The sequence below is a fragment of the Pan troglodytes genome, chromosome 13 (assembly GCF_028858775.2).
Source record: "Pan troglodytes isolate AG18354 chromosome 13, NHGRI_mPanTro3-v2.0_pri, whole genome shotgun sequence".
Lineage (NCBI taxonomy): Eukaryota > Metazoa > Chordata > Mammalia > Primates > Hominidae > Pan > Pan troglodytes.
In genome coordinates, this window is record NC_072411.2 from 28,798,973 (window position 1) to 28,815,100 (window position 16,128).

Here is a 16,128-nt window from a genome sequence, read left to right on the forward strand (position 1 = left end):
ATAATACAAGTATTTAGTATTAACTGTTACTGTTTAGTAATGACTGCATCTGAGCAATGTCATAGATTTTGTCATTGGCTTAGTAAGGAATGCTGTGTGTATTAAAGCCAATGCCTGAAATAATGATCTTAATGATAATATCTCTCAGGATATTATTAGTTTCAGACAAAGGAGGATATTTGAAAGATAATTGCAGGCTTGATTTGAATATTAATTTGGTAACTAATGTACCAGCTTTTTGCCCAAAGGTGGGTTTCCTGTGGTAGACAACTCTGCTATGTATCATTTTGCTGACTGGCTAGGGCAGCAAGCCCTCTGTACCTCCTCTAATGCTGTTCATAAACAGAACCGTGATCTCTACGTGGGGTTGGCCGGCCCTCTCAGTGCTGCTAATGGCAGTTAGGTGGTGTAGGTCTTCTTTAGTGAGATTGGCTGCCCAGCACCCATCCTCTGCCCACCGAGTGGCATTAGTGCTTCTTACTCAGAGTGCCGACCAAAAAACAGTGTGCGTTCCAGCCATCTCCGGGTCAAGGCATGGACATTCAGAAATGGCTGCATGGTGATACAGTAGTGCTGTCTCTTGGGGGAAACAAAATTGATGGCTTTGTAATTCTTTTAAAAAACTTTAATTTGCTACAACAATAATGCACACCTTTATGAAGAAAAGAACAACGGTGTCTCCTCTCTCTGAGAGGCGGTAACTGCTTTTAATGGTTTGGCATATATACCTTCAGACTTTTTTCTGTGGTTTTAAATTTATACATGTAGGTAGTTTTATTTTTATAAAAGGTATCTTTCAATTTAGTACAAGTGGGTATACCTCATTATTTTTAACACATGCATAACCTAGGTGAGACTGTCCCATAATTGGAAATTTACCTCTTACCGATGGATTTTTAAGTCATTTCCTCCTGTTACAATAAGGCTATATGGAGCATCTGTATTCATGTCTTTACTTTCTGCTGAGTTATATAGTTTATTATAATAGAGACTGGTAGGTCATAAAGTCTGTGCATTAAGATCTGTTAATATCTTGATGCCATCCTTAGATAAGTTTTTTTGGGAGAAGTTTTAAAATTTATGAGGAAAACTGAAATGTTAAGTCCATTGGGGGCACAAGCCTATAGTCCCAGCACTTTGGCAGGCTGAGGCAGGAGGATCACTTGATCCCAGGAATTCCAGACCAACCTGTGCAACAAAGTGAGACCCAGTTTCTCCAAAAAGTAGCTGGGTGTGGTGGCAGTAACCAGGCACACGCCTTTGGTCCCAGCTACTCCGGAGGCTGTGGTGGGAGGATCACTTTAGCCCAGGAGGTAGATGCAGTGAGCCCTGTTCATGCCACTGCACTCTAGCTTGGGCAACAGAGTGAGACCCTGACTCCAAAACAAAAACAGAAACAAAAACGTCCATTAGGAAGATCATAGTAGTAAAAATAGTAGAGGAGATAAACTTAGTAGAATTGGCAAGTAATATGCTGAATGTCATCCTGTGCTTTTTGCATTATTTATACTTATATTTTTATTTATTTATTTATTATTTATTTATTTTTGAGACGGAGTCTCGCTCTGTCGCCCAGGCTGGAGTGCAGTGGTGCCATCTCGGCTCACTGCAAGCTCCGCCTCCCGGGTTCATGCCATTCTCCTGCCTCAGCCTCCCAAGTACAGGCACCCACCACCATGCCCGGCTAGTTTTTTGTATTTTTAGTAGAGACGGGGTTTCACTGTGTTAGCCAGGATAGTCTTGATCTCCTGACCTCGTGATCCGCCCACCTTGGCCTCCCAAAGTGCTGGGATTACAGGCGTGAGCCACCACGACTGGCCTATACTTATATTTTTAAATAAAAAGCTAATCATATTCTATTTATATGGTAGAAAAATATACTTGGCCAGCCGTGGTGGCTCATGCCTGTAATCCCAGAACTTTGGGAGGCTAAGGTGGGTGGATCGCTTGAGTCAGGAGTTTGAGACCAGCCTGGGCAACATGACAAAACCCATGTCTACAAAATATACAAAATTTAGTTGGGCATGGTGTCGTGCACCTGTAGTCCCTCCTTGAGCTCTGGAGGTCAAGGCTGCAGTGAGCTGAGCGATCACGCGACTGTGCTCTAGCCTAAGTGACAGACTGAGGACTTCTCAAAATATAACATAATATAACATATTATATTGGCCAGGCCTGGTGGCTTTTGCCTGTAATGCCAGCACTTTGGGAAGCTGAGGTGGGTGGATCACCTGAGGTCAGGAGTTTGAGACCAGCCTGGCCAACATGATGAAACACTGTCTCTACTAAAAATACAAAAATTAGTTGGGGGTGGTGGTGGATGCCTGTAATCCCAGCTACTGAGGAGGCTGAGGCAGGAGAATCACTTGAACCCAGGAGGGAGAGTTGCAGTGAGCCGAGACCATGTCATTGCACTCCAGCCTGAGCAACAGGAATGAAACTCCATCTCCAAAAAAAAAAAAAAAAAACCCCAAAAAATACTATGTTATATATATATATTACATACATACATACTCAAGTTTTAGTAGTCATTTGAATATGTATCCTGTTTTGGCCCTTTTCCTCCCCTTTTAGGAATTGGTAGCTGTTATTAATTGAGATTTATTTTATTCGTTTATTTTTTGAGACAGGGTCCCGTTCTGTCACCCAGGGTGGAGTCCAGTGGAATGATCATGGATCACTGCACCCTCGACCTCTGGGGCTCAGGTGATCCTCTCACCTTAGCCTCCCAAGTAGCTAGGACTACAGGTGTATGCCACCATGCCCAGCTAATTTTCGTTATTTATTGTAGAGTCAAGGTTTTGCTATGTTGCCCAGGCTTTGTCTTAGTTATGATTACAGGCATCATGCACTGGACCTGCCAGTGTTTACATTTTATAGTTAGTATTTTTTATAATGTACTTTTGTTATTTTTAATCATGAATAAATAAGACTGATACCTGATAGTAAACTTAGTAAGTGAAAAATATTTAAGATCATGCTACCCTTCATATTAAGATGCTTATAATCTTTATTTGAATTTTCATAACTGTACTTTATATTTTGTGACATTTTTAGTGTTTCACAATTATTTTTAAAGTTTTGAGCTTTTATTATTTATTTTCAGACCCAAACCTTTATTGTTCAAAGGAGATCACAGATATCCCTCGTCTAATCCTGAAAGCCCTGTGGTGATTTTCTACTCTGAGATTGGCTCTGAGGAATTTTCCAATTTTCACCGCCAGCTTATATCAAAAAGCAATGCAGGCAAAATCAATTATGTATTCAGACATTATATATTTGTAAGTATTGACTTATTTTACACATGTTTTGAATGTAATTTGCCTAGCATGACCTTAGAACATAAGCTAATAATCTCCCTCTTTATAAAAAAATCTAGTTATTTGAATCCCTTTTTTGATAAATCCAGTAGTTTCATTGAGTCTATTATTTGCACATATGATGTGCTTTGCTTGGCTTTCTGAAGAAATATAAAACATGCTAAAAAAGTGGCTCGATAAAGTTTACATTTTATTTCAAAATGAACCATGTAAATAACCTTTTCTGATTTTAATATGGTCATCATACTATGGAACTGATTGTTGAATTCAGTTTCCTTTCCAACCTTTTTTCTTCCGTTTTCTCTTTGCCACCTTTTTATTTGGTGGAAGGGGGAGGATTTTCTAAACAGGCGATTCATAGGTAGACTTGATGTAATATTAAGCTTTTAAGACTCTGTGTAATATTTAGTCATTTAAAATATTTATATGTAAAGGTTGTTAGCCCTTTAAAGTTTCTATGTCATAATAAGCTCAGTACTAAGTTCATGCAAAAAAAATAAAAATTTTATTTATTGATTTATTTATTTTTGAGACAGAGTCTCGCTCTGTCGCCCAGGCTGGAGCACAGTGGCACGATTTCAGCTCACTGCAACCTCCGCCTCCTGAGTTCAAGTGACTCTCCTGCCTCAGCCTCCCGAGTAGCTGGGATTACAGGCACTCGCCATCATGCCGGCTAATTTTTTGTATTTTTAGTAGAGAGGGGGTTTCACCATGTTGGCCAGGCTGGTCTCGAATTCCTGACCTCGGGTGATCTGACCGCCTCAGCCTCCCAAAGTGCTGGGATTACAGGCGTGAGTCACTGTGCCTGGCCATAAAATTTTAAATGAAAATTTGTACAAGCAGAAAGTTTTATTGAAGTCCAGTTTTTGACTCTCCCTCTGCCCCCTTCATTGCTGTTAGGATGGATGTTAATGTCTGAAGGACCATCTTCAGTCAGGATGCTGGTGAGCCTGTGACATCTGGTCACTCCAAGCTCTGCTTGAAGGCATTTAAATTTAATAAAAAGCATACTCCCATGGGCCTCAAAAAACACCTCTGGGACTGAGACCTCACCAGCTTTCAACCCTGCTCTGTAGGTTCTGGAACTTCTTTTTCTCTTTCTCCATTTCTTATGGTTGGGACCATAGCACCTTCAGCTGTCCATTCATCTGGTTTTGCTTCTACCTTGGAATTCCATTCCCACAGTTGTGGCAGCCTACAACATGTAAAGGAGCCTAGGATTTTATAAGGAGAGAATATAGACTCTGAATTGATTTTTAAAACATATAATCAATATTTTAATGGTAGATACGTGCTTTTATTACTCTTGAGTTTTTGGTAGGTTTTGGACTAAAAAAATTTGTTTAGTGAACTTTCTTAGCCATATAGTTAATATCGTTAAAAAACAATTTAAAGATATTTTGAGGGCATAATCCTAGGTAATGGCTAGTAGATGCAACATTAACATGGTCATGCATGTACACTGTGACATAGAAAGAGCTAGGTGGTAATGATGGAATTCTTGCTTTACTTGCAGAATCCCAGGAAGGAGCCTGTTTACCTCTCTGGCTATGGCGTGGAATTGGCCATTAAGAGCACTGAGTACAAGGCCAAGGATGATACTCAGGTGAAAGGTGAATTTGTAAAAATGGGACCAGTGTGCTTTCTTCAAATATGAGTTAAAGGGGAGTTTGTTTCCATATGAAAAATAATAGATTTAGGTGTATGCTGAACCTGTGTTTGCATCCTGGTTCTGTTACACCTGAGTGGGTGACCCTTAAGCAGATTCTCTAGATCCCAGTTTTCTCTTGTGTAAAGTGCAGGTAATGATACATGTCTCTTCCAGTATTGGGGAGGAATAAATAAGATGTGTAAGGAAAGAATTTTTTCATGTACTAAAAAAAAAAAAAAAAAAAAAGAAAAACCCTCAAAAAAAGAACCTGGCACAGTGGTTTGCCCAAAAACGTTCAGCAAGTAGTAGCTATTGTTGTTGATGTTATAGGGGATTTACAAATAGCCATTTATTTGTGACTCCAACGTGAAATCTTAAAGTATTCTATATTTAACAAACAATTTTATGTTGTTTATTATTTCTGTACATGGAACAGTTTACTGTGGATACTTTCTGTTGTAATACTCTAGGGTTTTGAATTTATTATTTTATCTACAAGTTTTAAATGCTATTTTTTCATTTCTTTCTTTTATGCTCATTTTAAAGATAAAAAATCAATTTGAGTAGTAAAGCAGATGGAAAATAAACTACTACCTCATTCTATTTTCTTCAATAATTGTATTAGGATTAAGTTGACTAATTATAAATTCTTCAGAATTTTAATATTGAAAAATTCTTTGTTCATAGTGTTTAAAACTATTAATTTCGTAATTGTCCATAATGTTTAAATGTATTAATTTTGAAGTTTTTAGCATGTAAAATTTTCCAAAGTTTAAGGAAAAATGTATTCTTTATCCAGGAACACAGGAGATATTAAAATGCATTTATTCTGTTTGTTTAAAGAACCATTGCCAAAGGGTAATTGTGATAGTCAGCATTTTAAATGGTATAATTTCAGGGGTTTCTGATTTTTTTCACATTATTCAATTTTATGAAGTTTATGAGACTAGTAACGTTTTTGTTTCAAATCTGAGCAATTATTAATAATATGTATTTTCTATTCTTTCATAGGAACTGAGGTAAACACCACAGTGATTGGTGAAAATGATCCTATTGATGAGGTTCAGGGGTTCCTCTTTGGAAAATTAAGGTATGTATGTTCTGTGTATTTTGGGAAACGCCCTCATTTTCCTTAAGCCTCCAGGCTTTCTTGCATTTTAAGCATCATCTTACTCATTACTGTCTGAGTTTCTCATCTCCTAACAGTACTTTATGTATGCAATCCTACATGGAGAGTCAACCACTTAGTTTATAGTACAGTTTATGATTTCACATTATTCTTTTTTTTTTGGAGACAGGGTCTTGCTGTGTCGCCCAGGTTGGTGCAGTGGCGTGATCTCGACTCACTGCAGCCTCCACTTTCCACGTTCAAGTGATTATTCTGTCTCAGCCTCCCGAGTAGCTGGGATTACAGGCATGCACCACCACACCCGGCTAATTTTTGTATTTTTAGCAGAGATGGTGTTTCGCCACGTTGGCTAGGCTGGTCTCAAACTCCTGGCCTCAAGTGATCCGCTCGCCTCAGCCTCCCAAAGTGCTGGGATTACAGGCGTGAGCCACTGCTTCCAGCCTGAAGCACATTATTCTTAATTGATACTATGGCTACCTGCCCACAGTTTAAGTGCGTTTTTCTTGCCTCTCAGTTGATGGCATTAAGTTACATACCATTTTTTGATTGCCATAAGAGGAGAAATTGAATTGTTTCACTTAATATTTTCCCAGGAAAAAATGTATTTAAAAGTTTTTTTCAAACATAGTCTGAGCAAAAATGCGAAATAGATATAGTAAATTTTATACATGCTCAATGGGAAAAACATTTTATTATTATTATTATTTTTATTTATTTATTTTTTTTGAGACAGAGTCTTGCTCTTTTGCCCAGGCTGGAGTGCAGTGGTGCAATCTCAGTTCACTGCAACCTCCGTCTCCTGGGTTCAAGTGATTCTCCTGCCTCAGCCCCCTGAGTAGCTAGGATTACAGGCACCCACCACCATGCCCAGCTAACTTTTGTATTTTTAGTAGAGACGGGGTTTCACCATGTTGGCCAGGCTGGTCTTGAACTCCTGGCCTCAAGTGGTCTGCCTGCTTCGCTCTCCCAGAGTGCTGGGAATACAGGCGTGAGCCATGGCCCCCAGCTCAGAAAAAAACATTTTATTAGAATTTGCTTTATGTGAAAGGAAATGGTATTTTTAAAAATTCCATAATTACGTAATCATTTAATGAAAGCATCATCATAACCTGTTAATGTAAGCATCGTAGTATTTTATAGCTGGAAAGTCTTCTTAACTGTTATTCTTTTTTTTTTTTTTTTTTTTTGAGACGGAGTCTTGCTCTATTGCCCAGGCTGGAGTGCAGTGCCACGATCTTGGCTCACTGCAAGCTCCGCCTCCTGGGTTCACGCTATTCTCCTGCCTTAGCCTCCCAAGTAGTTGGAACTACAGGCATCCACCACCACGCCCGGCTAATTTTTTGTATTTTTTTTTTTAGTAGAGATGGGGTTTCACTGTGTTAGCCAGGATGATCTTGATCTCCTGACCTCCTGGTCCGCCCGCCTTGGCCTCCCAAAGTGCTGGGATTACAGGCGTGAGCCACTGTGCCTGGCCTGGAACATCTTCTTAGCTGTTATTCTAAAAGTTGAAGTTATTTCCCTCATGGCTTGATAATTGTTTAGAGCCCTGAATTCTGCTTTATCTGGCAGTTTTTATTAGGACATTTTGTGTGTGTATGTGTGTTTGTGTGTGTGTGTGTGTGTCTGAGAGAGAGAGAGAGAGGGAAAGAGAGAGAAAGTGATCAAATAGAAATAGTATATGCTAGACTCAGTTTTATATACTTCAGCTTTGAGATTTGGCCAAGTGAAATAACCAGATTAACAATTTAGAAGAGATATCTTAGTTTACATTGAATTACATGTTGAGTTCATCCTACATATATATACATTTCTTCTTAACATCAGTTTTGACCTTGTTAGAATGTAATCATATTCTATTTTTATTTGACTCAGGCTTTCAGAATGCTTTTCTAAAAAAATTTTTTCGAGACAGGGCTTTGCTGTGTCACTCAGACTGGAGAGCAGTGTGGCACAATCACGGCTCACTGCAGCCTTGACTTCCTGGGCTCAAGGGATCCTCCTACCTCACCCTCTCGAATAGCTGGAACTACAGTTGTGTGCCACCATGCCTGGCTAATTTTCAAATGTTTTTTAGAGATAGAGTCTTGCTATATTGCCTAGGCTGGTCTTGAACTTTGGGTTCAAGTGATTGTCCTGCCTTGGCTTCCCAAAGTGTTAGAATTACAGGTGTGAGCTACCACTCCCAGCTTCAGAATCTTTTTTCACATTTATGTTGTTTATGTTTATTTTTTGGGTAGCATTATGATTTTATGCATTCACAGCACAAAGGTATTATCAAGAATATTGAGGCTGTTTTACCTTTTGGACATTCAGAATAGTTATTTAGCTATCCAAAGTAATTAGACCTTTTTTTTTTGTTTGAGACAGGCTCAGTCTGTCACCAAGGCTGGAGTGCAGTGGCGCCATCATGGCCTGCTGCAGCCTCCACCTCCCAAGGCTCAGGTGATCCTCTCACTTCAGTTTTTGTATTTGTGGTAGAGATGGGGTTTTGCCATGTTGCCCAGGCTGGTCTTGAACTCCTGGGCTCAAGGGATCTGCCCACCTTGGCCTCCCAAAGTGCTAGGATTACAGGTGTGAGCCACCGCGCCTGGCCTCATTTTTGGTATTTAAGAGTTTGTATAGGTTGAGTGTCTTTTTTCTGAAATGCTTAAACTAGAACTAGAGTGTCAGATTTCAATTTTGGAATATTTGCATGATACTTACCAGTTGGGCACCCCAAGTCTGAAAATCTGAAACCTGAAATGCTTCAATGAACATTTACTTTGATGTCATGTTGACATTTATTGAGTTTTGGATTTTGGAGCATTTTGGATTTCAGAATTTCGGATTTGGGATGCTCAGGCTGTAGTAACTGACAGGAAGTGGGTTGGTTGGACAGTGAACAGTCTGAGGGAATTTTAATTTCTGTATGTTGTATTAAGAAATTTTGAGTTAGCCGGGCGTGGTGGCTCACGCCTGTAATCCCAGCACTTTGGGAGGCTGAGGTGGGCAGATCACGAGGTCAGGAGTTCACACCATTGCACTCCAGCCTGGGCAACAAGAATGAAACTGTCTCAAAGAAAAAAAAAAAAGAAATTTTGAGTTTATGGCATTTAAAAGAAAAAAGTAATGTACTAGCCGTCTGTCTGATGTACATGTTATATCTCTGCCCCAGATCACCTCTGCTTTACTATAGTGGAATATGCTATATTTAAAGATAAAACCCAGTAACTATGGTTAGCCTAAATTGTATTCATGTTACTAAGAGATTTATGAGCATGTAGGCTAAAGGAAACTCATTTTGGGACTGGCAGCAGTTTTTTTCCCCTCAGTTTTACTTTGAGAAATTACAGTGATTCACAAAAGCATAGAGAAAAATTTATTCCCACATACTTACAACCCAGAATAGATTGCTGTTGTCATACTTGCTTTTCTCTTCTATAGAACTATTTATTAAGCTTTCTTTTTTTCCCAGTATAAGCCTTTTTTTACTTTAAGAACAAAGGAAAACAAACAAAAAATAAAACAGGTCAGTAAACACTGCAGGTATAGCCGAAGTCTCCTTTGTTCCTTTCTTTCTTTTTGTTTTTTTTTTTTTTTTTTTTTTAAGAGACAAGGTCTTGCTGTGTTGCACAGGCTGACCTGGAACTCCTGGGCTCAAGTGATCCTCCTGCTTTGGCCTCCTCAGTGGCTGGGATTACAGGCGTGAGCCACCACACCTGGCCTGAAAAGTCTCCTTTGTTAACCACTCTCAGTCTCCTTATCTACCTCATAGGGAATCACTATTCTAGCAATTTTTCTATAAATTTTATGAGTTTTAAACTAGCTTCTAATTTTCTATTTTTTTTAAAGAGGAATAATTATACTTCATTTTTTCCCCCTATGTCGTAGAACATTTCCTAGGGTTGGGAGAGGAAAACCATGAAGATAAAGTTAGTTTACTTCTTCTTATGCTCCGGGAAAGAAAAAATAATGAAAAGGACTGATTTTTATGTTTCTTTTAGAGATCTGCACCCCGACCTGGAGGGACAGTTGAAAGAACTCAGAAAGCATCTTGTAGAGAGCACCAATGAAATGGCACCTTTAAAAGTTTGGCAGTTGCAAGGTAATGAAAACAGGGAGAGGTCATTGGCCTACTTTTTGGCTAAGTTTTATGGCTTTAAAAAATGCAAAATTTGTATTTAATTGTATGTAGTACGTGATTCTGAAGGTGCCTCAGATTTTAAAGATAAGAGTGATTAATCACGATTAATCAGGGAAGAAAGGAAGTCCTTTTGTAAACAGATAACACTAGGTGGAAGTAATATATATAAACAAGTGGCACGTCTTTCTGTGTGACCATACATAAACTTGTAATACGAGAAGCAGGTCATAGTCCTAAATTCCTATCATATATACATTACTTCAACTATTTATCTATAGAGTGTTTAAGACATGTCATTGTGGCAGGATGTATGTGTTTTTCTCTGTTCCAAAGAACTATTTTTCAAGTTTTTTTCCCCAACATCATTTACTAAAAGTCTTCATGCTGTATTTTGTGATGTATTATAAATTTAGAAAAGGGAAAAGGACTTGGGCCTGATTCAGCCTCTGCTACATGCGTTAGTGTATGCCCTAGTGTTTTCTGCAGATATATCAGAAACGGCTCAACTGAATACTCCAGAGATCTTTGAAGTGAATAAAACCTGAAATTAAATCATGGGCACTCTCTGGAATGGTTGCATTCTAAGACATTCTTAATTACCATGAAAAGAGTGGGAAGTAAATTTGGATTTTGTTTTCTGCTTCTCATTACATTAGATTAATCCACTTTTAATTATATTTGACATTGTTGCAGATCTCAGTTTCCAGACTGCTGCTCGAATCTTGGCTTCTCCTGTTGAGTTGGCTTTGGTTGTCATGAAGGATCTTAGTCAGAATTTTCCTACCAAAGCCAGGTAATGTAGAATAATGCTCTTCTCCTTAACATCATACCCAGTTATCGTCATGTTCACTTGCCAAATGAGGTAATAACAATATGAAAATTCCTAGAAAATTAAGATTCTTTTTTTTTTTTTTGAGATGGAGTCTCGCTCTTGTTGCCCAGGCTAGAGTGCAGTGGTGCAATCTCGGCTTACCACAACCTCCGCCTCCCAGGTTCAAGCGATTCTCCTGCCTCAGCCTCCCAAGTAGCTGGTACTACAGACGTGCGTCGCCATGCCCAGCTAAGTTTTTGTATTTTTAGTAGAGACAGGGTTTCACTGTGTTGGCCAGGCTAGTCTTGAATGCCTGACCTCAAGTGATCTGCCCGCCTTGGCCTCCCAAAGTGCTGGGATTACAGGCGTGAGCCACCACGCCCGGCGAAAATTAAGATTCTTTATGACCACCACCACTACTATTGCAGATGGTGCTCTGTGTCTTGAAGATGGCAAGACCATGCGTTGTGTGGTTGAAGTGACAGATTTAGGTTATGTTCTTAGCACTTCCACTTATTAGTTGTGTGACCTTTGCAAATAAACAACCTCAGTTTCCTCAGCAGTGGAACGAGAATTAAAATACCTGCCTTTCAGGATTGGATGAGTCTTGCTCATATAACTAACTAATCTAGAGGCTGTCCCAGACCATAGTGGTTTTCTTCATGAAAGGTTTTACATATGTCATCTTATTGAATCTTGAAGAAACTGAGTCATAGAGGCTAAGTGACTAGTTCATAGTGACAGAATAAGATTTTGTTTGGACTGGGCTTGGTGGCTCACGCCTGTAATCCCAGCACTTTGGGAGGCCAAGGCCTGGCTAATTTTTGTATTTTTAGTAGAGACAGGGTTTTGCCATGTTGATCAGACTGGTCTGGAACTCCTGACCTCAGGTGATCCACCTGCCTTGTCTGGTGCCCAAAAGGGGGAAGTGGGCCAGGCATGGTGGCTCACACCTATAATACCAGCACTTTGGGACGACAAGGTGGGTGGATCACTTGAGGTCAGGAGTTCCAGACCAGCCTGGCCAACATGGTGAAACCGCTTTTCTACTGAATATATAAAAAATTAGCTGGGCATGGTGGCAGGGGTCTGTAATCCCAGTTACTCGGGAGTCTGATGCAGGAGAATCGCTTGAACCTGGGAGGCAAAGGTTACAGTGAGCCAAGATCATGCCATTGCACTCCAGCCTGAGCAACAAGAACGAAACTCCGTCTAAAAAAAAAAAAAAGATTTTGTTTGTACGTTTTCTGACATTGCCTTCAATTCTGTAATATTGTTGCACATCTCATAAATGCAAGGCAAAATTGTTTTAAAAGCCACATTTTTAGAAACTATTGACTTGAATGGTTCCCAGTCATTTTCTTGAGTCACTGAATGAAGTGTTTTGACTTCTGATGTGAGATATTTTATAACTAAGTTTGTTTATTTGGGACTTAGACATCATGTAGTGAATTCTCATTTAGTCCAGCTGCTACTTGAAGGTATACATGAATGATTCCACCTCCACCATAACTGCTTAAGTGGGAAGAGCAATCTGCTGCCTTGGTGTATTCAACATTATCCTTTTAGCCTGAGAGTAGTAGAGATCATATATAGAAATGGGGTGCATATGTTTTAAGAACTTGGAAACAGCTGCGCCTGTTTTATAATGCTATAGCTGCTACATTTCTTTGAGTTTGTATCTTACAAAAAATATACACATCTGAGAAAGGAGAAATATATTTATCAATTATAAAAATTTAAGGTTTTTCCCATTCAGTTTTTTCTAATTTATTGAATAATGTGTTTCATATTTTAAAATATGGAAATTGAAGACTTTATATCAAATATTAAGCCAAGCACTCATAATGTTTTTATTTCCTTAGAGCAATAACAAAAACAGCTGTGAGCTCAGAACTTAGAACCGAAGTGGAAGAGAATCAGAAGGTATTCACCGATAGAAAATACTGACCTGTTTTGTATTCTATCTTTAAAGATAAGGAAATCTGAGTTTAATCAGCAGCATTTAACAGTGTCACTCTTCTTTTATCTAAGATGGTGATTTTTTCATTTCTGTGATCTTTGTATTTTTAGTTTTTAATGAAAGTTCAGTATGCACGTAACTGAAAGCATGAAATGGTGCTACCGTGTTGTTTAGGAAAGCAGCACCCCTATCATGTCTCACCCCGTTCCTGAAGACATTCACTTTCGACATTTAGCTGATTCTTCTGATATTTCTCTCCAGAATTCTAGCTTACATTGGTACTTTATTTTTCACGTTCAGACATTATATATTGGCCTCCTATTTAAACAGTGTGGTTTAACTTTCTTTCACTGCCTCCCCCTCAGTGTCCCACCACTATTCTATATTGGCACTGTTCCTGTCTATCCATCTTCTCAATATTGGATGTTGTGGTTTTACCTGGTTTTGATGTGGTCTGAGATGGACTGGTTGCTCTTTATGCCCAGGGCATGCCGGTCATCCTGAGACCTTCCTTTAACCTCCTTTGTTGGATCCTCTGTTGCTTGAGTCCATGTCTTTTGTGTTTTTGGTTTATTTCCTTGTTTTGGTACAGCTCATCATTCTTTGTGAGAAAAGTTGCCTGGGAGGCAAATTTGAAATTCTGAGAAATCAACTTTCTACTTGTTTTTGTTTTTGTTTTGGAGATGGAGTTTTGCTCTGTCACCCAGGCTGGAGTGCAGTGGCGTGATCTCAGCTCACTGCAAGCTCCGCCTTCCAGGTTCACGCCATTCTTCTTCCTCAGCCTCCCAAGTAGCTGGGACCACAGGCGCCTGCTACCACTCCCGGCTAATTTTTTTGTATTTTTAGTAGAGACGGGGTTTCACCGTGTTAGCCAGGATAGTCTCGATCTCCTGACCTCATGATCCACCCGCCTCGGCCTCCCAAAGTGCTGGGATTACAGGCATGAGCCACCGTGCCCAGCCAACTTTCTACTTGTTTTTATTGATAGCTCGTTATACAATATTGGCAGGTTATACAATTCTAGGTTGGAAGTCATTTCAAAATTTGAAACAAGGCATCGCCTCTTGGAATTTTAGTTTCCATTGTGGCTGTTGAGAAATCTGAAGCCTTTGTATGAGATCTCTTAAGGATCTTTTCTTTGACTCTAGTTATCTGAAATTTCATAATTATATGTGTTTTTTAAAAAATCTCTGTACTGTTGGGTGGTTGGTGGGCCCTTAAAATCTTGAAAATCATTTCCTTTAGCTTTGGGAAATTTTCTTAAATTCTTTGTTTGTGTTTCTTCTCTCTGGTTTCTCTTTCCTCTTTTCCTAGAAATATGTATTTATTTATTTTTTAAATGTTGCACCTCTGACTAGTTTGGCCTTTTAACTTTAAAAGTCTCTTCTTTCCTATTCTTTTCTCTTTTTCAAAAAAAAAAAAAACTTTCTGGTAAGAGTTTTTAACCTGTGTGTATCTTTTTTCCTTTAGTTGTCAAATATTTAATTTTCAGGGTTTTTTTTTGTTCTTTTTATGGTGTTCCCGTGTATCTCTGAAGACAATGGTGCTTGTGTTTTCTGTCTGCAAAGTCTGTTTCCTCTTAAGCTGCGTTTTTGGGTTTTGGTCTCTTCAGTGGTGGAGGCCTTCCTTAGGTGTCTGGTGATCACACTCAGAGTGAGGCACTAAGGACCTGGTTGGAAGTCTTAATGATGTGGCTTTGTGACTGTAAGGTGTTCTGTTGTGACCATTTCCTAGGGAACCCCAATTACAGTATCTTTGTTCCTTTTCTTTTGGGTTGGTCAGTCCTTGTCAGTCTCCAGGAAAGGATCCGTCAGTCTTCTGGCTGGTGGGTGAAATCTGTTTGCTAGAGCTGTAGAAGCACAGTAGGGAAGAGCGTTTGGTGACTTGCCTTCGATTCCCCATTATGTGTGTGGGGTCCCTCTCCTCCTTGTGCTCGATTTGCCATTGTCCACAGATGTTCTGTTTTGTTCTTTTCCAGGGAATGAGCCTTCATTTTGCTGGAGTAGGGGATAGCACCGACTGCAGGCACCTGGCTGTGGGAAATCAGTTGGGGGGCTGGGGGTTTTGTCTTAAAGGGCTTTATATCAGAACTTAGCTAATAATCACCCCTTGTACATGTCCTGTGTGCTGCCAGTTCCTGAGCCTTTGGTGAGTTCCACAGGGTGACACAGGTTTCTTGTTGACCTTTCCTGTTGTTGGTCTAACATTCAGCTTTCTCAGGGCTGTTGGGACAGTGACTCCTCACCCACCTCTCTTCCAGCTTCCAAAATTTGGTGGCCTTTTTCTTTCCTGTTCTCTTTGTCTTTGTGGATTTATAACTGATAAAGTAGCTCTAGTGACATTTCAGTAGAATTCAGGAGGGAAAAAAGTTCTTATGTTCAATTCACTATCTTTACCCCAAATTTCCTTAATCTTTATATCTGAGATATTAGTGAATTAAGTACATCTGAGGGATAAATAAATGTTTCTCAAATGTTTACTAAATTGAAAAACCTTATTGGGAGTTTTTATTTACTTTTTAGTTTCCAAAGTAAAAATATCAAATATTATCTTAAATTTAGGGCCTTTTTTCCCCCTAAGGAAGACAAAATTATACTATATTGCTGTTTCATGGAGTCTTAAATTTTTGAGTAAAACATTTTATTAAAGCATAAATATATACTTTTTTTTTTTTTTTTTGAGATGGAGTCTTGCTCTGTCGCCCAGGCTGGAGTGCAGTGGCATGATCTCGGCTCACTGTAACCTTCGCCTACCGGTTCAAGTGATTCTCCTGCCTCAGCCTCCCGAGTAGCTGGGACTACAGGCGCGTGCCACCACACCCAGCTAATTTTTTTATATTTTTAGTAGAGATGGGGTTTCACCATGTTGGCCAGGATGATCTCGATCTCCTGACCTCATGATCTGCCCGCCTTGGCCTCCCAAAGTGGTGGGATTACAGGCATGAACCATCATGCTTGACCAAAATGTATTTTTTTTTTGAGACAGAGTCTTGCTCTGTTGCCCAGGCTGAATGCAGTGGCACAATCTAGGCTCATGGCAACCTCTGCCTCCCAGGTACAAGCAGTTATCCTGCCTCAGCCTCCTAAGTAGCTAGAATTACAGGTACCTGCCACCATGCCCAGCTAATTTTTTGT

General features: G+C 39.5%; 1 protein-coding gene across 13 annotated transcripts in view; it reads left to right on the forward strand.

Annotated features, from left to right (window-relative positions):
* UGGT1 (UDP-glucose glycoprotein glucosyltransferase 1) overlaps positions 1-16,128 on the forward strand; it is a 106,899-nt gene that overhangs the window by 18,805 nt on the left and 71,966 nt on the right. For all 13 annotated transcript variants that reach the window (XR_010149720.1, XR_010149721.1, XR_010149722.1 and 10 more), the window contains 6 exons: positions 3,104-3,278; positions 4,834-4,930; positions 5,980-6,058; positions 10,081-10,181; positions 10,914-11,013; positions 12,897-12,957. Coding sequence is in view for 10 of the 13 variants with exons in the window: in XM_054678976.2 (XP_054534951.1) it covers positions 3,104-3,278; positions 4,834-4,930; positions 5,980-6,058; positions 10,081-10,181; positions 10,914-11,013; positions 12,897-12,957 (613 nt within the window). In the remaining 3 variants the exon portion in view is untranslated. The remainder of the gene's footprint in view (positions 1-3,103; positions 3,279-4,833; positions 4,931-5,979; positions 6,059-10,080; positions 10,182-10,913; positions 11,014-12,896; positions 12,958-16,128) is intronic.